At 30.8% G+C, this 25,973-nt stretch overlaps 1 protein-coding gene across 1 annotated transcript in view; it reads right to left on the bottom strand.

Annotated features, from left to right (window-relative positions):
• LOC143073433 (uncharacterized) overlaps positions 1-25,973 on the bottom strand; it is a 72,438-nt gene that overhangs the window by 7,839 nt on the left and 38,626 nt on the right. The window contains exons 6-14 of the mRNA XM_076248980.1: positions 19,620-19,749; positions 14,972-15,070; positions 14,666-14,742; positions 13,822-13,993; positions 13,118-13,326; positions 12,297-12,411; positions 10,896-10,973; positions 1,297-1,403; positions 115-316 (exon numbers count right to left, since the gene is read on the bottom strand). Coding sequence (XP_076105095.1) covers positions 115-316; positions 1,297-1,403; positions 10,896-10,973; positions 12,297-12,411; positions 13,118-13,326; positions 13,822-13,993; positions 14,666-14,742; positions 14,972-15,070; positions 19,620-19,749 — 1,189 coding nt within the window. The remainder of the gene's footprint in view (positions 1-114; positions 317-1,296; positions 1,404-10,895; positions 10,974-12,296; positions 12,412-13,117; positions 13,327-13,821; positions 13,994-14,665; positions 14,743-14,971; positions 15,071-19,619; positions 19,750-25,973) is intronic.

Genomic DNA, 25,973 nt, shown 5'->3' with positions numbered 1-25,973 from the left:
TGGCTTTTATTATATAAATTATGCACTATATTTCTAAATGGTTTAAGGTTGAGTACAACTTTTAAGACAAATTTTGATGTGAAAGTGAATTATAATTACAAAATGTTATCTAACCTTTTAGCATTTTAACTGCAACTATTAAATCTTTCTCCTTTGAAAGCTTATTGTCGTTCAGTTTTGCCCTATATACTTTCCCGAATGCACCCTCTCCCAACACATCCAGCAATGTCAGAGAAGAAAATTCTATTTCAGAACTGTTATCTTCTTGGAGATGTGTAATGTAGTCAGTACCATGACAATATAAAGGATTCAGTTCCTATGTTAAACAAATGTACAATTATAATCCTCAACTAACAATATAGTACTAGTCCTTTGTGTAAGGATAAAAAAGGATGTGTGTGTGCCCACTAACATGATTAACCTTGACACATTCTGTATGTGCCTGTACTAACTCGGGAACCTGTTTTTCATTGATTATCTTTTGTTATATTATATTCATTTTTCGTATTTTGTTTTGTAAATAAGCGTGCTGATAGTGTTTTTTTTTCATTTGAATTGTTATACATTTGTCATTTTGAGATTTGTATAGCTTGCTGTGCTGTGTTGGTTTTTCTTGAACGCCTTGTATTGACCAAAAGTTGCGAATGTCTATGTTATTTAGTCTCTGGTGTCAGTGATGGAAAATTTCTTTTAATACACTTATACAACATATTTTTTTTAAATTTACATATATATCATGAGTACTATTACAATAATATATCTTATGTTAAAGAACGTCAGTGCAAGAAGAAGCAAATAACAGATTTAAGTGATTGTTTAAAGATAATTATATTGGAAGAAAGGCTGATATTTGAACAACGTTTTATTTATTGAATTATAGACAGTGAAGTATACTTTTATCGCTATTAAAACAACGAAGATAAGATGTTGAATATTCCTCACATTGTTGACATTTACTGTTGTTTAAGTAAAATATGTTACAAGTGAGTCACTCGTATGAATCTACTGATATATTATCTCACCAAGAAATAACATTGATTGAGTGTTGGTTGCTTAACGTCCCGTTGCAAATATTTTATGCATGTTCAGGACGATCAATCATTAAATAGCAAAGCAGTGACCAAAAATAATGACTATAATGACACATGTGATCCATTAGATATCTTAACCATAACGTTGTATTGAAAGGAAACGCTGGTGTTGAAAGCTAAGCTGAGCAAATTAAAGACTCTGTACAGATAACAGCCTCAAAAAAGGTATTTATATACAGTTATCCTGTTTTTGTTTTGTACTTACCTCTCCTCTTCCTTCATTTGTGCTACATTCTTTGTTTCTTTGTACTTTAATTCGGTGTAGAATACTAATTGACAGGGCAATCATAATGACCAATATACCAGCGGATACTAAAAGTAAAATACAGGACAATCATAATGACCAATATACCAGCGAATACTACAAGTAAAGTACATAATGACCAATATGCCAGCGGATACTACAATTAAAATACAGGGCAATCATAATGACCAATATACCAGCTGATACTAAAAGTAAAATACACTGTATAAAACACAATATACCAGCGGATACTACAAGTAAAATACATAATGACCAATATACCAGCTGATACTAAAAGTAAAATACATAATGACCAATATACCAGCGGATACTACAGGTAAAATACAGAGCAATCATAATGACCAATATACCAGCTGATACTGAAAGTAAAATACATAATTACCTATATACCAGCTGATACTAAAAGTAAAATACACTGTATAAAAGACAATAAACCAGCTGATACTAAAAATAAAATACATAATGACTAATAAACCAGCTGATACTAAAAGTAAAATACATAATGACCAATAAACCAGCTGATACTACAAGTAAAATACAGGGCAATCATAATGACCAATATACCAGCTGATACTAAAAGTAAAATACACTGTATAAAAGACAAAAAACCAGCTGATACTACAAGTAAAATACAGGGCAATCATAATGACCAATATACCAGCTGATACTAAAAGTAAAATACGCTGTATAAAAGACAATATACCAGCGGATACTACAAGTAAAATACATAATGACCAACATACCAGCGGATGCTAAAAGTAAAATACATAATGACCAATATACCAACTGATACTAAAAGTAAAATATACTGTATAAAAGACAATATACCAGCTGTTACCAAAAGTAAAATACACTGTATAAAAGAAAATATACCAGCTGATACTACAAGCAAAATACAGGGCAATCATAATGACCAATATACCAGCTGATACTAAAAGTAAAATACATAATGACCAATAAACCAACGGATACTAAAAGTAAAATACATAATGACCAATATATCAGCTGATACTAAAAGTAAAATACACTGTATAAAAGACAGTAAACCAGCTGATACTAAAAGTAAAATACATAATGACCAATATATCAGCTGATACTAAAAGTAAAATACACTGTATAAAAGACAGTAAACCAGCTGATACTAAAAGTAAAATACATAATGACCAATATATCAGCTGATACTAAAAGTAAAATACATAATGACCAATAAACCAGCTGATACTAAAAGTAAGATACATAGTGACCAATAAACCAGCTGATACTACAAGTAAAATACAGGGCAATCATAATGACCAATATACCAGCTGATACTAAAAGTAAAATACACTGTATTAAAGCAATATACCAGCGGATACTACAAGTAAAATACATAATGACCAATATACCAGCGGATACTAAAAGTAAAATACATAATGACCAATATACCAGCTGATACTAAAAGTAAAATACACTGTATAAAAGACAATATACCAGCTGATACTAAAAGTAAAATACACTGTATAAAAGACAACATACCAGCTGATACTAAAAATAAAATACATAATGACCAATTAACCAGCTGATACTACAAGTAAAATACAGGGCAATCATAATGACCAATATACCAGCTGATACTAAAAGTAAAATACACTGTATAAAAGACAAAAAACCAGCTGATACTACAAGTAAAATACAGGGCAATCATAATGACCAATATACCAGCTGATACTAAAAGTAAAATACGCTGTATAAAAGACAATATACCAGCGGATACTACAAGTAAAATACATAATGACCAACATACCAGCAGATGCTAAAAGTAAAATACATAATGACCAATATACCAACTGATACTAAAAGTAAAATATACTGTATAAAAGACAATATACCAGCTGTTACCAAAAGTAAAATACACTGTATAAAAGAAAATATACCAGCTGATACTAAAAGTAAAATACATAATGACCAATAAACCGGCGGATACTACAAGCAAAATACAGGGCAATCATAATGACCAATATACCAGCTGATACTAAAAGTAAAATACATAATGACCAATAAACCAACGGATACTAAAAGTAAAATACATAATGACCAATAAACCAGCTGATACTACAAGTAAAATACAGGGCAATCATAATGACCAATATACCAGCTGATACTAAAAGTAAAATACACTGTATAAAAGACAAAAAACCAGCTGATACTACAAGTAAAATACAGGGCAATCATAATGACCAATATACCAGCTGATAATAAAAGTAAAATACGCTGTATAAAAGACAATATACCAGCGGATACTACAAGTAAAATACATAATGACCAACATACCAGCGGATGCTAAAAGTAAAATACATAATGACCAATATACCAACTGATACTAAAAGTAAAATATACTGTATAAAAGACAATATACCAGCTGTTACCAAAAGTAAAATACACTGTATAAAAGAAAATATACCAGCTGATACATAAAGTAAAATACATAATGACCAATAAACCGGCGGATACTACAAGCAAAATACAGGGCAATCATAATGACCAATATACCAGCTGATACTAAAAGTAAAATACATAATGACCAATAAACCAACGGATACTAAAAGTAAAATACATAATGACCAATATATCAGCTGATACTAAAAGTAAAATACACTGTATAAAAGACAGTAAACCAGCTGATACTAAAAGTAAAATACATAATGACCAATATACCAGCTGATACCAAAAGTAAAATACATAATGACCAATATATCAGCTGATACTAAAAGTAAAATACATAATGACCAATAAACCAGCTGATACTAAAAGTAAGATACATAGTGACCAATAAACCAGCTGATACTACAAGTAAAATACAGGGCAATCATAATGACCAATATACCAGCTGATACTAAAAGTAAAATACACTGTATTAAAGCAATATACCAGCGGATACTACAAGTAAAATACATAATGACCAATATACCAGCGGATACTAAAAGTAAAATACATAATGACCAATATACCAGCTGATACTAAAAGTAAAATACACTGTATAAAAGACAATATACCAGCTGATACTAAAAGTAAAATACACTGTATAAAAGACAACATACCAGCTGATACTAAAAATAAAATACATAATGACCAATTAACCAGCTGATACTACAAGTAAAATACAGGGCAATCATAATGACCAATATACCAGCTGATACTAAAAGTAAAATACACTGTATAAAAGACAAAAAACCAGCTGATACTACAAGTAAAATACAGGGCAATCATAATGACCAATATACCAGCTGATACTAAAAGTAAAATACGCTGTATAAAAGACAATATACCAGCGGATACTACAAGTAAAATACATAATGACCAACATACCAGCAGATGCTAAAAGTAAAATACATAATGACCAATATACCAACTGATACTAAAAGTAAAATATACTGTATAAAAGACAATATACCAGCTGTTACCAAAAGTAAAATACACTGTATAAAAGAAAATATACCAGCTGATACTAAAAGTAAAATACATAATGACCAATAAACCGGCGGATACTACAAGCAAAATACAGGGCAATCATAATGACCAATATACCAGCTGATACTAAAAGTAAAATACATAATGACCAATAAACCAACGGATACTAAAAGTAAAATACATAATGACTAATAAACCAGCTGATACTACAAGTAAAATACAGGGCAATCATAATGACCAATATACCAGCTGATACTAAAAGTAAAATACACTGTATAAAAGACAAAAAACCAGCTGATACTACAAGTAAAATACAGGGCAATCATAATGACCAATATACCAGCTGATACTAAAAGTAAAATACGCTGTATAAAAGACAATATACCAGCGGATACTACAAGTAAAATACATAATGACCAACATACCAGCGGATGCTAAAAGTAAAATACATAATAACCAATATACCAACTGATACTAAAAGTCAAATATACTGTATAAAGGACAATATACCAGCTGTTACCAAAAGTAAAATACACTGTATAAAAGAAAATATACCAGCTGATACTAAAAGTAAAATACATAATGACCAATAAACCGGCGGATACTACAAGCAAAATACAGGGCAATCATAATGACCAATATACCAGCTGATACTAAAAGTAAAATACATAATGACCAATAAACCAACGGATACTAAAAGTAAAATACATAATGACCAATATATCAGCTGATACTAAAAGTAAAATACACTGTATAAAAGACAGTAAACCAGCTGATACTAAAAGTAAAATACATAATGACCAATATACCAGCTGATACTAAAAGTAAAATACATAATGACCAATAAACCAGCTGATACCAAAAGTAAAATATACTGTATAAAAGACAATATACCAGCTGTTACCAAAAGTAAAATACACTGTATAAAAGAAAATATACCAGCTGATACTAAAAGTAAAATACATAATGACCAATAAACCGGCGGATACTACAAGCAAAATACAGGGCAATCATAATGACCAATATACCAGCTGATACTAAAAGTAAAATACATAATGACCAATAAACCAACGGATACTAAAAGTAAAATACATAATGACCAATAAACCAGCTGATACTACAAGTAAAATACAGGGCAATCATAATGACCAATATACCAGCTGATACTAAAAGTAAAATACACTGTATAAAAGACAAAAAACCAGCTGATACTACAAGTAAAATACAGGGCAATCATAATGACCAATATACCAGCTGATACTAAAAGTAAAATACGCTGTATAAAAGACAATATACCAGCGGATACTACAAGTAAAATACATAATGACCAACATACCAGCGGATGCTAAAAGTAAAATACATAATGACCAATATACCAACTGATACTAAAAGTAAAATATACTGTATAAAAGACAATATACCAGCTGTTACCAAAAGTAAAATACACTGTATAAAAGAAAATATACCAGCTGATACTAAAAGTAAAATACATAATGACCAATAAACCGGCGGATACTACAAGCAAAATACAGGGCAATCATAATGACCAATATACCAGCTGATACTAAAAGTAAAATACATAATGACCAATAAACCAACGGATACTAAAAGTAAAATACATAATGACCAATATATCAGCTGATACTAAAAGTAAAATACACTGTATAAAAGACAGTAAACCAGCTGATACTAAAAGTAAAATACATAATGACCAATATACCAGCTGATACCAAAAGTAAAATACATAATGACCAATATATCAGCTGATACTAAAAGTAAAATACATAATGACCAATAAACCAGCTGATACTAAAAGTAAGATACATAGTGACCAATAAACCAGCTGATACTACAAGTAAAATACAGGGCAATCATAATGACCAATATACCAGCTGATACTAAAAGTAAAATACACTGTATTAAAGCAATATACCAGCGGATACTACAAGTAAAATACATAATGACCAATATACCAGCGGATACTAAAAGTAAAATACATAATGACCAATATACCAGCTGATACTAAAAGTAAAATACACTGTATAAAAGACAATATACCAGCTGATACTAAAAGTAAAATACACTGTATAAAAGACAACATACCAGCTGATACTAAAAATAAAATACATAATGACCAATTAACCAGCTGATACTACAAGTAAAATACAGGGCAATCATAATGACCAATATACCAGCTGATACTAAAAGTAAAATACACTGTATAAAAGACAAAAAACCAGCTGATACTACAAGTAAAATACAGGGCAATCATAATGACCAATATACCAGCTGATACTAAAAGTAAAATACGCTGTATAAAAGACAATATACCAGCGGATACTACAAGTAAAATACATAATGACCAACATACCAGCAGATGCTAAAAGTAAAATACATAATGACCAATATACCAACTGATACTAAAAGTAAAATATACTGTATAAAAGACAATATACCAGCTGTTACCAAAAGTAAAATACACTGTATAAAAGAAAATATACCAGCTGATACTAAAAGTAAAATACATAATGACCAATAAACCGGCGGATACTACAAGCAAAATACAGGGCAATCATAATGACCAATATACCAGCTGATACTAAAAGTAAAATACATAATGACCAATAAACCAACGGATACTAAAAGTAAAATACATAATGACCAATAAACCAGCTGATACTACAAGTAAAATACAGGGCAATCATAATGACCAATATACCAGCTGATACTAAAAGTAAAATACACTGTATAAAAGACAAAAAACCAGCTGATACTACAAGTAAAATACAGGGCAATCATAATGACCAATATACCAGCTGATACTAAAAGTAAAATACGCTGTATAAAAGACAATATACCAGCGGATACTACAAGTAAAATACATAATGACCAACATACCAGCGGATGCTAAAAGTAAAATACATAATGACCAATATACCAACTGATACTAAAAGTCAAATATACTGTATAAAAGACAATATACCAGCTGTTACCAAAAGTAAAATACACTGTATAAAAGAAAATATACCAGCTGATACTAAAAGTAAAATACATAATGACCAATAAACCGGCGGATACTACAAGCAAAATACAGGGCAATCATAATGACCAATATACCAGCTGATACTAAAAGTAAAATACATAATGACCAATAAACCAACGGATACTAAAAGTAAAATACATAATGACCAATATATCAGCTGATACTAAAAGTAAAATACACTGTATAAAAGACAGTAAACCAGCTGATACTAAAAGTAAAATACATAATGACCAATATACCAGCTGATACTAAAAGTAAAATACATAATGACCAATAAACCAGCTGATACCAAAAGTAAAATACATAATGACCAATATATCAGCTGATACTAAAAGTAAAATAGATAATGACCAATAAACCAGCTGATACTAAAAGTAAGATACATAGTGACCAATAAACCAGCTGATACTACAAGTAAAATACAGGGCAATCATAATGACCAATATACCAGCTGATACTAAAAGTAAAATACACTGTATTAAAGCAATATACCAGCGGATACTACAAGTAAAATACATAATGACCAATATACCAGCGGATACTAAAAGTAAAATACATAATGACCAATATACCAGCTGATACTAAAAGTAAAATACACTGTATAAAAGACAATATACCAGCTGATACTAAAAGTAAAATACACTGTATAAAAGACAACATACCAGCTGATACTAAAAGTAAAATACATAATGACCAATTAACCAGCTGATACTACAAGTAAAATACAAGGCAATCATAATGACCAATATATCAGCTGATACTAAAAGTAAAATACATGATGACCAATAAACCAGCTGATACTACAAGTAAAATACAAGGCAATCATAATGACCAATATATCAGCTGATACTAAAAGTAAAATACATAATGACCAATAAACCAGCTGATACTAAAAGTAAAATACATAATGACAAATATACCAGCAGATACTAAAAGTAAAATACAGGGCAATCATAATGAACCATATACCAGCTGATTCTAAAAGTAAAATACACTGTATAAAAGACAATAAACCAGCTGATACTAAAAGTGAAATACATAATGACCAATAAACCAGCTGATACTAAAAGTAAAATACATAATGACCAATAAACCAGCTGATACTAAAAGTAAAATACATAATGACCAATAAACCAGCTGATACTACAAGTAAAATGCATAATGACCAATAAACCAGCTGATACTACAAGTAAAATACAGGGCAATCATAATGACCAATATACCAGCTGATACTAAAAGTAAAATACACTGTATAAAAGACAATAAACCAGCGGATACTAAAAGTAAAATACACTGTATAAAAGACAATATACCAGCTGATACTAAAAGTAAAATACATAATGACCAATAAACCAGCGGATACTAAAAGTAAAATACATAATGACCAATAAACCAGCTGATACTACAAGTAAAATACAGGGCAATCATAATGACCAATATACCAGCTGATACTGAAAGTAAAATACATAATGACCAATAAACCAGCGGATACTAAAAGTAAAATACATATTGACCAATATACCAGCGGATACTAAAAGTAAAATACAGGGCAATCATAATGACCAATATACCAGCTGATACTAAAAGTAAAATGCACTGTATAAAAGACAATAAACCAGCGGATACTAAAAGTAAAATACACTGTATAAAAGACAATAAACCAGCGGATACTAAAAGTAAAATACACTGTATAAAAGACAATAAACCAGCTGATACTAAAAGTAAAATACATAATGACTAATAAACCAGCGGATACTAAAAGTAAAATACATAATGACCAATAAACCAGCTGATACTAAAAGTAAAATACATAATGACTAAGAAACCAGCTGATACTACAAGTAAAATACAGGGCAATCATAATGACCAATATACCAGCTGATACTAAAAGTAAAATACACTGTATAAAAGACAATATACCAGCTGATACTAAAAGTAAAATACATAATGACCAATAAACCAGCGGATTCTAAAAGTAAAATACATAATGACTAAGAAACCAGCTGATACTACAAGTAAAATACAGGGCAATCATAATGACCAATATACCAGCTGATACTAAAAGTAAAATACACTGCATAAAAGACAATAAACCAGCTAATACTAAAAATAAAATATACTGTATAAAAGACAATAAACCAGCGGATACTAAAAGTAAAATACACTGTATAAAAGACAATAAACCAGCTGATACTAAAAGTAAAATACACTGTATAAAAGACAATAAACCAGCGGATACTAAAAGTAAATTACACTGTATAAAAGACAATAAACCAGCGGATACTAAAAGTAAAATACACTGTATAAAAGACAATAAACCAGCTGATACTAAAAGTAAAATACACTGTATAAAAGACAATAAACCAGCTGATACTAAAAGTAAAATACACTGTATAAAAGACAACAAACCAGCGGATACTAAAAGTAAAATACACTGTAAAGCGTGGACACAATACATTCAAAATATTGAATATAAAATACCAAAACATCAATAAGAAAATTACTCGTTATGACTATAGAACATATGTATTTATCTTACCAACAGAATATCAGAAATAGATAGTATAGGGTTTTTGAGATATTTATAAAGAAGTTATTATATAATATACACGGTGACCTACTTTAGTTGTTTATTTCTGTGTCATTTTGGTCTCTTGTGGTGAGTTGTCTCATTGGCAACACTACCACATCTAGATCTTTTTTATATATTATATTTACATTTATTAGCATTTTCCGGTGACATTCAAGAAATGTTGTTGAATATCGATCGTCAACAAACAAATTATTACAATGGAACTAGGTGGGTATGAGACCATTGTAACACTTTCGTGGAGCATAAAAAGACATTAAAGGAACCAATTGTATCCGGCACACCAAGTACTAAGTCTAATTTTTGTCGCTTTCCGATTATAAATAGTATGGTCCTTGAATTTTTTGTTTTGGTTTTCATTTAATTTGAAACGTTTTGTTTTGTTTTATATTTGTATCATGTCTCAAAGAAATTGAGAAAGAAATGTAAAAGTATACTCGTATCATAAGAAATATTTACCTCCAAATATTAAATTTAAATTAGATTTATCGTCTGCTGTTGCAGTAGATTCCAATGCTACAGACGGCTGACAACCTTCTACAAATATAACAATCACGTGATATACACAATGTACCAAACACTGCAAAAAAGTTTTGCATTCAAATTAATAATTTTTCTATTGTTCTTTTAATTTTTATGAACGTGTCTGTTTGCTTACCACCAAATTTATGGAATACATTTGGAAAAGTTGTTTTTTCATAAGTTGAAATTAAACTAAATACTAGCTTTCAGTATCTTTTAGTACTTTTAGATTAGTGCGTTATGTTTCTCATCTCATGGCGGTCTAATGTATCAATACCTATTACAATATATTTTACAGTTTGTTAGTATGCTGTTTAGTCATTTTTTCATGTTAGTGAAATGACTTAGTGCTGCTTAATTCCGTCATATTCCGTATATGTCTGTTTGACAGGATTCTATAATCCGATATTTATCGTTGGTTAAATATACTGTCAGTTAATTATTTTCATGGCCCCGCAACGAAGTATGTGAGTTAACCAGGATGAGTTACAGATTAAGTTTAAGTTTCGTTCCGCTCCACTAATTTTTGCCGAAATTACGGGATTTGGACTTTTATAAATTGTTGAAAATCACAGTTATACGGACTTTTTTCTAAACACTTTCAGATATTTGGATGAATTTTGGCATGTGAGTTAACGAAGATGATTGACAGATCAAGTTTAGATTTTGTTCCGCTGGGCTAATTTATGCTGAAATTACGGGCTATGGACTTTAATAAATTGTTGAAAATCACAGTTATACGGACTTTTTTCTAAACGCTGTCAAACATTGGGCTGATTTTTGGTATGCAAGTTACCCATAATGAGTTACAGATCAAGTTTAAGTTTCGTTCCGCTCTGCTAATTTTTGCTGTAATTTCGGGCTTTGGACTATGATAAATGTTTTGAAAATCATAATTATACAGCCCTTTTTTCTAAATGCTTTCATATATTGGGCTGATTTTTTGGTATGTGAGCTTACCATGATGAGTTACAGATCAAGTTTAAGTTTTGTTCCGCTCCGCTAATTTTGGCCAAAATTATGGGTTTACAACTTTGAAAATTGATGAAAATCACAGTTATGCGGACTTTTTTCACCTCCAGATTTTGAGCTGATTCTTGATATGTGAGACTACCATCATGTTTGTGTCCACATGTGTTATTAAAATTGCAGATTTTTCAACTTTTTGAGACGGGCCATTCGTGTCGCTTTGACACATCTTGTTTTATTGTTATATTATATATAATAAATCAGGTCTTTCATATTATAAATTTCAAAAATGTGTTGCAATATGATATCTGTTTGATGCATTTGTCCATCAAACAAATATGACTTTACATAAAGGCTGCCATAACATACCATTAGTTACTATAAGTGTTACTGGTTTACTATGACCTTTGGTAGATACTGCCTGTACACTGACACTATAGTTGTAATCCCATTGGATATCATTAATTTCAATCCAGTTTCTATCCTATGAAAAAGTACAAAATGATTCCTTTTATCTCGTTACCTATTCGTCTCAAACACTTTCCCTTAATTGCATTATTTATGGAAAATTATTTCACTAACTTTTCATTAATCAGTATATTTGAAGTATACGCTCTCTGTTTTGTCCTTTTCTAAATGACCAAGTATATTACAATGTATGTAGATTCCATTCATGTCTTTCTCTTTCATTAATTGCCCTAATGTTATCGTCCTCTTCCCGAAGAATGATAAAGCATCAAATACAGCAAAACTAATGTTCTTAGTAATGCTGTAGACTTTTATTTGTCTTTTCTTTCGTTTTTATTTTCCGCCTATGATGTTGTCGTTTTTTTCTATCTTTTTCATTAAATTATTATTTTAATTGACCCTTTGGTATCTTCATGCATACATAAAGCAACAAGTGAAAATATGTTTAACTAATTCCAATGACTTCTTTATTTCCAATACTATGGTTATCTGATGACTCTGTATGTAAAGAACATACAAAATGTGTCCAAAAGGGGGAAGAAAGATACCAGAGGGAGAGTCAACACGGTTTGAATGCATGATACATTCATGCATTCAAAACATGCCATGAAAACAACATACTAACCCCACTGACTTGTAGTGCTTCTTGGTTAGGCTCAGCTATATTGGCTTAGGTATATTTGAATAATTTCATATAATCTTATCAGATATGACATACTAACCCCACTGACTTGTATTGCTTCTTGGTGAGGCTCAATATATTGGCTTAAGTATATTGGAATAACTTTATATAATCTTATCAAATAGGAGAACAGTTCAGGACTCGATTCCATATGATAAGGTGGTGTCCATGAAATATTGACAGAACATGTTGATGTATTATCTGGCTTTAAAATGATATCACCTGTGACGTTTCTGGGTCTGCCGGGAGCTGAAACCAAAAAAAATCTATACACATATAAAACAAGAAGAAGTGCTGTGATTGCAAATGAGACAACTCTACACAAGAGACCAACATGACACAGAAATTAACAACTTAATATCACCGTACGGTAAAACTACTTTTAAAAAAAGTAACAGCATTTCATATAACTAGTAACAATATATTCAAAGGTATAGCTTAGCAAAAAGCTTTGAAAATCGATAAATCAATAAACATAATGTTGTTGTTTTATTACAATATAACCAAGAGATCTTTACATTTATAAGTTTTAAGTAGCTAAATTTGAAATATTACAACGATACCAGAAGAAACACATGTATTTGCTCTAAACACACAAACCTTTCTTTTTCAATAAAAAAAACCCCAAAAACATTTGAACAAAAAACCAAAACTGCTTGAATTCCAGTTAAAGATGTTTTATAGCCAACAAAACGACAGTGATATACAATTATAATTATCCTTAAACGTTGTAATTATACTTACCACACACATAATAATCATAGTTTGTAGCATCCAAACAGTCCGCAGTAACAAACCAAACTACTATCTCCGCACTTCCGGTGTTAAAGTATGAATTCGAATAACTACTCATATGCAAGGTATAATTACTTCCAAAATGCAAATTATTAATCCAGTACTTTGAAATTGGTGGTGCCTAAAGTATAACAAAACAAACCGTATCAAAAATATTTTGTACGTCAGCATTACCTTGATCCATAAGTAACGCTTGAACTAAAAAGCTAAAAGGCAAAATAAAGTAAGAAGAAGTTGAAGACAATAACAATCAAAACAAAGGAGTAAACAAAGACTCATAAAACCAAAAGACATTTACATCAACAGTTATAAATAATAAATAAGAAACAACATGAACTCCACTAAAAACCGGGAGTGAAATCAGGTGATCCGGAAGGGTAAGCATTTCCTGCACCGTATACGGCACCCGTCGTGTTATTTCTTATTTTAGTTCGGTATTTATGACTGAGGAAGAATATCAGATTTGATTTAAAGATTATTGAGAACTGAAAATTCTTTTATGTTTTTTTTACTTGTACAGCACTTGTATTTAACATACGAGATTATTCGGACGACGAGAATAAAACGTTTTTTTTTTTCATTTGGTGTATCGTCAGCTAGAAATAAAAATCAGAAAATCTTATTTTTAAATGTCTTGCGGCTCTTACTATCTTGTTGCGTAAATGTTTTTTTTTTATATTTTAAAGTTAGAAATATGAACAAATTTCCCTGAATAGTCGTTACAATGATATGATCGAATAATATCAAAACAAATAATTAAAATGTGTCTTTGCAATATCAATAAATTACTTACTGTTAGTTCATCCCTACTGTAATCGGAGAACAGAGGATTATTTGTCATCCAATGAAGTCTGTAGTAACATGGAGGGTCTGTAATATAAATATCGGGTATCATGTATCTATACTTGGTATGGTAAGGCTTTATTTTACATTTAAAGGAGACGATATTTGATATTTCTCTCTTGTCATGTTATATGTTACTCTTGTTGATTGAATCTCAATTTTTCGTTAATAGTAGTTTTTCGTCACGTTTTATTTCATATGATATCTTAAACCTTTTTTATTTTCATTATTATAACTAACACAATAAATCTTGTACCTTTCCCAGAATTCCATTTCAATAAAACACTAACCAAACCATTATGGACCTTTTGTCCGTCAATCTTGGCCTGTGATGGTCTGTGTAAAGTGTCCGTTGCTATAAAGGAAATGTTTGAAATCAGTTGGATGTGCGTGACAGTCTTTTAATAAACCAAATTATTATGAAAAAGATTGAAATAAAAGCTGGCGAATTGTTTTTAATACTCAGACTTGTAGTCTTAGTCTTGGGAGTATTTATAGGAAATCAAAATCATACTGTTATCTCTAATGACATGGTACATGAAAGAAACTCTATTACTGAAACATAATCCTTATAAAGTTAATATGCTTCTATTTTTCTAGGGTTATTTTAAGACCTGAATGTGTTTAGAGACCCAATGAGTGTTTATGAGACAAGTAGAATCTACTTCTAGATATAACAAAAAGGAAAATCACACAAATACTGAACTCCGAGAAAAAATTAAAAAAGAAAGTCCCTAATCAAATCGAAAAATTTAAAGCTCAAACACGTCAAACGAATGAATAACAAGTGTCATATTCCTGACTTGGAGAATAATACTATATATTGAAAGGTGTCATCCCCCTTAAAAAAAAACAACGGAAAGATAAACATCAGTCCTTATAAAAATATGTGTAATGTTTTAATTGGATAGATATATATTGTGTTGTAAGTTTGTAAGACTTGTCAACCATAAAACAATTTGTTAATTCGTATAATAATACACAGGGTAGACTTTATAAACCCGAATTCAACATAATAATAACACCATACAAAAATATCAAACTCTAAGGAAAATTCAAATCAGATAAAACGAAAAACAACTTTCACATTTCTGACTTGATAGAGGCATTTCCTTAGGTAGAAAATGGTGTATTAAACCTTGTTTTTACAGCCAGTGAAACCTTTCACTCGTATGGCAGTCGTAAATAGGCAACTGCAACAATTTCCAAAAATTCAAGAAAATTCAAGATTCAATGAACAGGTATTGAAATGTTATATAAATTAAGACGAATGAAAATTATTTCATTGTGTAAGTGAGCATATGATGGACTTTTACTGGGTCGATATAAATGCTGGTTGAGTGATAGTTCGGGGGTATCATAAACCCAGTAGTTAATGGTTCAGTTCTTATCCTTTCGGAGCACCTGATTTCACTCCCGGTTTTTTTAGTGGATTTCGTGTTGTTTCTTATTTCTTATTTATAACTGTTGATGTAAATGTCTTTTGGTTTTGTGAGGGGTTTTTCAATTCTTGGTTTTGATTATTATTGTCAGTAGGTATCAAAGGTACCAGGATTATAAGGTCAGGATTTACAATATGTATAGTTAATTATTTATTCATCCGTTAAGAAATGACCAACAAACAAAGGTCCCAACTCCATAAGACATAATTTACCCTAGGTTGAGTTAATGTTGGCTATTAAATGTAGGTCACTTCTGAATAAAAAGCTCTTAATTCACAACCCTAACTTTCAAACGGTTAGATTTGATCTTTCCTGATGACAGAGCTTCGGACTTACTAAATATGCTATGTTTATTTTATTAAATTATTTAACATAATTGGATTAATACTGATTTGTCACCTTATTGAAATGAGTAATTATGTAGACTAATTGATAAAGTGCACACATAATACTTGTAAGGATTTGAAATATAGATTAAAAAAATAATGTGAATATCAAATTCATGCATGAAAAGAAGAATTAATAAATCAGTAAGCCACACATTGCAGTTTTCTATCCATTATTAATATTATAAAATTGATCTTATTTTAAACGAGAAAACGCTCCATGATCAAATCACAGATTTTAGATAAACACTTCCCTACTTTTTGAAGATGTCAAGTTCAGGATTAAATAAAAAATCAAACCAAGAGTACATAAAATAAGCAATAATTACGTGTTCGACATTCACGAGATGAAATTAAGAAAATCAAATTAAATGAATTGAGTAAGAAATATTATATAATTTTAAAGATGTTTTCTTTGAAATCGTTATTTAGAAAATTATAAATTATTATTACCGAGTCGTTATCGCTGCTGGTGGAGTATCAGTTCGGGAAAATCATCAACTCAGCAGTCAATAATATAAAATTGATCTGATTTTGACAAAACGCTTCATGATCAAATCTCGGCTAGCACACCTCCTTACATTTTGAAGTATCTCAAGTTAAGGGTTAAATAAAAAAAAAAATCAAAGAGTACATAGAAATAAGTAGTTTTTTTACATGTTATACTTACACAATACGAAATTAAGAAAATCAAATTCAATAAAGTTGGTGAAATGTTACATAACTTACATTTATTTTTTGAAAACGTTATTTAGGAATTTATAAATCATAAAATGGTATACATTTTCAAACTATAAAAAAACTTATTACATTGTGTAAGTGTGTATAAGATTGAGTATTAGTCGTTATCGCTGCCGGTGGAGTATCAGTCCGGGGAAATCATCAGCTCAGCAGCCAATTGTTCAGTACTGGCAAGATTTATTATATACATGTACAGTTAATTATTTAGATCCCTCGTTCAAATTTTAGGTAATGACTAAGAAAACAAAGGTCCTTACACCCTCAGGCAAATATAAAAAAGAAGATGTGGTATGATTGCCAATGAGCCAACTCTCCACAAGAAACCAAAATGACACAGAAAATAACGCTATAGGTCACCATACGGGATTCAACAATGAGCAAAGCTTATACCGCATAGTCAGCTATAAAAGGCCCCGAAATGACAATGTAAAACAATTCAAACGAGAACACTAACGGCCTAATTTATGTACAAAAAATGACCGCAAAAGTTTACCTTAGGGGGAGTTGGTTGTAAAGTTAAAGTTCTCGAAAAATAGTTCTTAAAGTTTCAAATGTAACTTTCAAACGGTTGAATTTGATCTTTGCTGATGAGAGTGGTTCGAACTCGCAAAATATAATGTGTTTATTTTATTAAAATAATTAACATGATGCAGTTTGTGAAATATTTTGTATATAGAAATAAAAGTGATTTTTCAACTCATCGAACTGAGCAAAGATTTAGACTTATTATCAAAGTACACACATAATACTTGTAAAGATTGGAAATGTATATCAACAAAAAAATATTTGAATAATAAATTCTTGCACTAAAGGAAGACCAAATAAAACAGGATTCCACAAAATGCAGTTTTCTATCCATCATTAATAGTATAGAATTGATCTGATTTTAAATGACATAAATATGTCGGCTAACATACCTTCTAATTTTTTTTTGAAGTATCCCAAGTTCAGGGTTAAATTAAAAAAAAAAATCAAAGAGTACATAAAAATAAGTAATAACTACATGTTCAACTGACATGAGATGAAATGCAATCAATCAAATTCAATAAAATTCGTAAGAAATATTACATAACTGAAAACTTTTCTTTGAAAACGTTATTTAGGAAATTATAAATCATAATACTGCAGTAATTTCATAATGTTTAGGAAATTATAAATCGTAATACCGCCGTAATTTTATAATGTTTAAATGGTTGTTTATATTCTGAGAAAAATTAAAGTTTAATTTAATTTATAAGGATGTTAACATAATTTTTTTTTAAACTTACACACTAAAAACCACTTTATATGTCAACCTGTTTTAAACCAAGGTATGTTGCTACTGAGCATTCACTTATTTTCGTGGATACCAATTTTCGAGGATTGAGGAAACAATGTATTTTCGTGGTGATTTCGAGGTTTTCTAAAAGCCTTCATACAGAGCAATACATAATGTGCATACTTCATTGGAAATTTAAATCGTTGTTCATCCTAACCCATGTAATCCAAGTAATTTGGGATCCTTTGAATGAATCAACAGTATTCCATAACCTTTTTTGCTGTCCTGTTTGTCACTTTATGTTCCTGATGGTTTTAAGCTACATTAAAAATGTTTGTGGTCGAAATTTGCATCTGGTGTCGAAAACTTATTATTATTATTGTATTATTAGTAAAGCTTAGATGAACAAATAATTTTCAAATTTGTGTTTATCAGAGATCTGTTATACATAGCATTTTATCCTATGAATATAGAATAACCGTAACCGTTTCACAGATGATATCGAATATGTTTCTTATTTCGTAACTACAATACCCTTTCCCTTTTCACGAATGTGACCTACCGAGTCAGACTATTACCGGATTTGTAATAACATAACGACGGGTACCACATGTGGAGCAGGATCTGCTTACCATTCCGGAGCACCTGAGATCACCCCCAGTTTTTGTTGGGGTTCGTGTTGCTTAGTATTTAGTTTTCTATGTTGTGTCGTCTGTACTTTTATTTGTCTGTTTGTCGTTTTATTTTTACCCATGGCGTTGTCAGTTTATTTTATATCTATGAGTCTGACCTCCCTCTAGTATCTTTCGTCCCTCTTTTATTCCCAGTATTTGGCTCGTTGTGCTCAATATATTGTTTCGTTATTTTAACTATTGTGATAATTCTGTATTTTTTCCTCTACTCGTCTTCTTTTGTTGGAAAACAAAAAACAAAAAAAAACAAAAACAAAAAACAACAACATTACGATGAAAAAAATCCACACCATTCTAATGTAATTTTGTACATACTTATATATATATGTATCTAATAAAATAACAAAAGAACGAAGGCAAAGACATGACTACTTTTGTTATATACCTTTCATAGTCTTGATCCATTCAGACTCTTTTGGTGGTTCAATGACACCCTCTTTACTAACGAGCGTTACTCTAAACATATAATCAGTATCAAATGTCAAGCCATTGATAGGCACAACTGCTCGTTTTATCTGAAATATAAGACATATCGACATACATATGGGATAGGCACAACTGCTCGTTTTATCTGGAATATAACACATATCGACATACATATGGATAGGCACAACTGCTCGTTTTATCTGGAATATAACACATATCGACATACATATGGATTGAAATATTTGTTTTAGAAATACTAAGGCCTTTTACCTCAGGAATAGATAACCTTAGCTGTATTTGCAAAAACGTTTAGGAATTTTGGTCCTCAATGCTCTGCAACCTCGTACTTTATTTTGGCCTTTTTGAGTTTTTTTTTGGATTCGAGCGTCATTGATGAGTCTTTTGAAGACGAAACACACGTCTGGCGTGGGTATATAATTTAGTCCTGGAATCTATAATGAGATTATCTGCAGTATTCGTGTACATTGTATTGATGTCACATATTTCTACTTGTCAAAATATTACATATGACATTCATAATAGAAATTTGAAAGACCAGGGCTAAGCAAAGAATATAATAAAAAATAGCCGAACTTTGACAGTATTTATGCGAGGGTAATATCAATAAAGGAGGCTTACAATTTAACACCAAAGTTTATGGTAACGGGTGTTCTTTAACATAATGTGTACGTCCGTTGTAATGATTTGAATAAAGGCAACAGTAGTATACCGCTGTTCGAAATTCATAAATCGTTTGAGAAAAAAAAAACAAATCCTGGTTACAAACTAAGGCTGAAGGAAACACATCAGATATAAGAGGAGAACTGCGACACAACAGAAACACAACATAAAATGTAACACACACAGAAACGAAACGAACGTTATCTTGATGATTTTTTTTTCGTTAAATAATCGAGAATTTTCTTAATATACTGCTGAAATTTACCTAAAGGAACTAACTTTAAATAAATCAAATTCATACGGTAATAACTGTCCTATCTTGGATTTAGATATTTCGGTTTTAAACGGGGAAACTCCACACTAAAATTTACGATAAAAGGGACGATTTTTCGTTCCCTAACATTTTTAGATAGCGATCTTACGGTGTTTATATTTCACAGCTCGTTCGCTATGCCTGTGTCTGTTGTAACGCTTTTGATTTGAACGAACGCAATATATGTATTAAACTGGGGATATCGTTACCATAAATTACTTAAAACCTTTACTAAATTTGTCCGTAGATATAAAGATTTGGTTTTGAAGTTTGGTTGTAGAAAACGTATTTCAAACGGGATAGCACATCCTCATTTTTACGGAAATGTTGTTAACCGTGCTCAGAAATTTAGAAATGATCCTTACAAACTTATCGTCCCTTTAAATAAACTTATTCTAAAAGGTTACCAACTCAACACTGTAATAAGATCATTGAATATTGTTTTTATTGGTATACATATTGATTTTGTTTTATCAGTAAATTAAAAGCAAACTAAATATTACTAGTATGTTATATACATAGACACATTCATGGATCTACAATCTGTTGATACCTGTAACTTGGCATTACACAAGGTCATGTTTTTCTCTGACTGTTAATGACGTCTTTACACTAAATCCATTGGATGTTAGATGTGTACGGATTGATAGTTTAGTCTTAAATGCATGATTTTTTTATTAGTTGTTAGTGGCTGTGAACTAGCTTTCAGATGACTGCGAGTACTCTCTGATCTGTTCCTAGTGTCTTTTTTTGACGGGATTTACAATACCCGGCCACGTCCACTTGTATTTTGGTCCATCAGATGTGTTAAGCCTTTTTCAACTGATTTTTATAGTTCATTCTTGTGTTGTACTGTTATACCACTGTCCCAGGTTAGGGGGAGGTTTGGGATCCCGCTCACATGTTTAATCCCGCTACATTATTTATGTATGTGTCTGTCTCAAGTCAGGAGCCTGTAATTCAGTGGTTGGCGTTTGTTTGTGTGTAACATATTTGTTTGTCGTTCATTTTTTATACAAATAAGGCCGTTAGTTTTCTCGTTTGAGTTGTTTTACATTGTCATATCGGGGCCTTTTATAGCTGACTTTGCGGTATGGGCTTTGTTCATTTTGAAGGCCGTACGATGACCTATAGATGTTATTGTCTGTGCCATTTTGGTCTCTTGTGGATAGTTGTCTCGTTGGCAATCATACTACATCTTCTTTTTTTATATAATATAACAATGGCCTTTTTCCTGACTTGGTACAAGACATTGTATGAAAAAAAAATGGTGGGTTGAACCTAGTTTTGTGGCTAGCCAAGCCTCCTACTTTTATGGCAATGTTAAATATATAACACTTAAATGACAACATTACATGACAGGACTACAATACAAATAAATGGGAGAACATATCGTATAGAGAAACACACGAATAATAGCTATCAAAACGTACCAAGTTATAATTTAATACGTCAGACGCGCGTTTTGTCTACACAAGACTAACCAGTGACGCTCGGATCAATTTTGTCCGGCTTCATACGAGTACAAAAAACTGGTTTCATAAAACGATAACGTAAAGGGTGTTGTTTTAAGAAGGTACAAGTTTGCGTCATTTACTTTTATCTGACAGTTAATTCCCGATAAGTCGTAATAAAAAGAGAGCACCTCTGTACAAATTTCAGTGTAAAGTTTGTGAGGAAAATATACTGGAGTTATCGCACTATTTGTGAAAATGTAAAATTTTAATGAATGAAGTATCATAAATCGGGTCCATAATTTTGATTTCGTGGAACTTATTTCAATAATTACATTATTACACTGATAGAGAGTCAAATTATGTTAAAGATAAAACACATTTCATATTATTAAGTATTCAAAATGTGCATCAAATTTAAATCAAATCATTAAATTATTTCAAATAAAAATATTAGATTAAAGATAAATTTGAACTGTTATCAAATAATGGTAAATTAATAGCAAAATGAATAAAATAAAATGTGATTTTCCTACAAATTGACATTGAAACAAATGAGAAAAAAATTTTCTGAATCGTCGGAAATGTAAAGCGGGATAACTCATTTGGAAAAAAATGTATTGTTTAACAAGTTTGCGATTGTTTTAATCTTTTGTTACATTGACTTTTAACAATTCCATTTGCTAAATTCTTTAATTCTCCCATGTTCGAATCTGTTTGGTGTCATCAATTTAATTTCAAATCCCGCTTTAGAGAAATTAACGAAACTATCATGTGATGTCGTTTATACATCTATCAAAATTTGACGTTTGTCTACCCTTAATTTCTGCTATACCCAACATAAGAATGAATGACCAAATACATTAAGCAAAACTTTTTATCTAGCCCACAAAACAAAATGATAAATGATTGCCGATACAAACACATCTCAGCTAATGCGTTATGCTCTTGCATGCTACTACTACATAGTTACTTTATTAACAGCGATATGCTCCTTACATAACAACTGATCAAATACGGTAAAGATTGAATGGTTGACCGATATAATGTGTCTTAACTCGCTAAAACATTTTGTTCGCGATGTTGGATTTATAGATAGGTAAAATTATAGAAGTTAAGCTGATTAAACGTATACTGTTTCTTATTCTGTCCTATTCCCGATTGTGACATAATAACTGAGTATGGATTCAATTTCAATCCTGGTTTCTATCTTCATAATGCCGCGGTGATGTAAATATTACAGGAGACGTTTATCATATCGCTGTACTCATTATCGCTCTTTTTTTCAAGCGATATCGATTATTTCCTCATTTGACGTTTATTGCCAAATGGTGAAGTTGAAATCATCCCTTCGTAAATTTTACGGACGCCATCACAAGTTGGTTGACCGTTATGGAATAGCCATTTCACAAATGATATCGGATAGGTTCCTTACGTCGTTACTACAATCCCTTCCCTTTCATGAATGTGAACTACCGAATTAGACTACTTACCGGATTTGTTATAACATGAGCAACACGACGGGTGCCACATGTGGAGCAAGATCTTGTTACCTTCCGGAGCACCTGAGATCACCCCTAGTTTTTGGTGGGGGTCGTATTGCTAATTCTGTAGTTTTCTATGTTGCGTCTTGTGTACTATTGTTGGTCTGTTTGTCCTTTTTATTTGTTAGCCATGGCGTTGTCAGTTTATTTTCGATTTATGAGTTTGACTGTCGCAATGGTATCTTTCTTCCCTCTTTTTTTGCCTTACTTTATCGTCTTAATCGATTTATGAGATGTGGAAAGACGTAAACTACTGTTACTATTACAGGGTTTATAAACATCTGTTTGTAGACACAACATTGATTTCTTTGACAAAACCACGTGACTGAAACATTCTTACCAAGTTTAGCCAAGACGACCATTACCAATATTTGTACGAATATATGCATGTGATAGTGAACACCAATAAACTACTATACTTGAATTTGATATACGTTTTGTATTGACGATCACTTTAAACCCAAATTATAGTCAACCAACACTGTCTTCTGTACTATTATTTGTCTGTTTGTCTATTTATTTTTAGCCATGGCTTTGTCAGTTTATTTTTTCAATGTATGAGTATGACTATCCCGTTGGTATCTTTCGTCCCTCTGTTACAACATAGGTTAGTTTTAATCTATTTTAGTATTTAAACCTTTGTCACTCTATTGAATACACCAATTGAATATAAAATAAATTTAGAAACAACGTATACTGTTTTTGAGTTTCAGCTAAACTAGCAAGATAAAGTAAAAAATGTTTTCTAAAAATTAAAATCATTTATTTTATCATCAATTTTCTTATTATCCATTCTTCAGATTTAATTTGAAACACTCTTCTTTAGTGGCGTTTTAAAACAGATCTTGAAATAAACAATTACAAAAATGTGACAGGTTATTTCATCCCTCTTTTCTTATAATCAATAATACATGTAAGAACACCTCAGTTGTTTGATTTTTTTCACTGACAATATGTATGTTAAACTTGACGAACAAAAGACAATCGCAATCCTATGGGAACCAAATACCCTCCCCTAAAGTCAGTTTTTGTTATAAATTTAATGTAGATTATAAAAATATGAGATTTTGGGGAAAAATACAATATAGCGGGAAAATATTACTGAACGATTCAAAGATAATCGCAGCCACCCGATTGAACATACAATTGATACCACAGGTACAGTTAAATTTGTATCTAGAAATTTAAAGGGTAAGTTGAGAAAGAAACTCTACAGTGATTTTGAATCAAGTGTGTTTGATCCCAATCTTGATAAACAAGGGTTAACGTTTGTCATGTTGAAGGGCAGTGTTATCTCCGGATACTACTGCTTCCTCCGAAAAAAAGTGCCGCCACGAAATAACCAAAAGTGCTGGCAGTAGCGTTAAACACAAAAAAAAATCAAATAAAATTAAACACTTTATTCCTATTTAATATAATTGTCTTTTCATCAATTTGGTATTGTTATGTTTGATGCATTCATTGCAGTTGACTATTAATTAACATAAGTTACAAAAAACCACATACAGTAATTGACCGATTTAGTTCAATCTATATATTTTTGTCTAATATCTATGTTCGATTTGAGAAGAAGTTTAAACAAGATGATTGGTGTTTCGTTCGGAACTTACTGAACTCCTGTTAATGCAGTATCATTATTACTGGAAAATCATAGAGTATGGCAAAATCATACAGACGCACCGAAACACCACTTGATAGGTAGTTGTAACTATTCTTGAAGATATTTTAACCGATATTGTTTCCGAAACAGTCTAGATTTTTCCCAATCTAACGAAGAATGACTTACTTAAGTACTTACAATAAATGACTATTTTCTAAAAAATATCCATTTATTGATGATTTTCTTATGCTTTTACTGCTGTCTTTGGTATTCATAAACGTAATAGTTCTATTTCTTTTGTGTCCTTATTTTGTACGATAAACACCAATTCACCAATTTATAAATTAAAAGAAGACTATATTTTTTTTCTTTTTTCTGCATTTAAGTTCTGTATAGTTTTTTTTTCATGTAATTATTAAGATCGTTTTTCAATGTTGATACAATGTTGATAAGGTCACTATGTGAAGTTTTACTATGAAGTACATAAACAGAAGATTTATGTTCAGCAGCTAAAGGTCTTCAACCTTGTTATTCATATGTGCAAGCTTTCATTCCTACTTTTGGACATGTGTTCCTCCTTTTCCAGTGATGTTTACCTTAAATATCATTTTTTTTTATTTTGAAATTATGAAATCTAGTGTTGTATCTAGGATCCACTGCATTTTAAAAGTTATCTTATCACCGTCATGGTGACATTTTTTAAAAATTCCAAATTGCTTAT

The sequence above is a fragment of the Mytilus galloprovincialis genome, chromosome 4, assembly GCF_965363235.1.
Source record: "Mytilus galloprovincialis chromosome 4, xbMytGall1.hap1.1, whole genome shotgun sequence".
NCBI classification, from domain to species: domain Eukaryota; kingdom Metazoa; phylum Mollusca; class Bivalvia; order Mytilida; family Mytilidae; genus Mytilus; species Mytilus galloprovincialis.
Note: the sequence above shows the minus strand (reverse complement) of the source record. Positions and strands in the feature narration are given on the sequence as shown.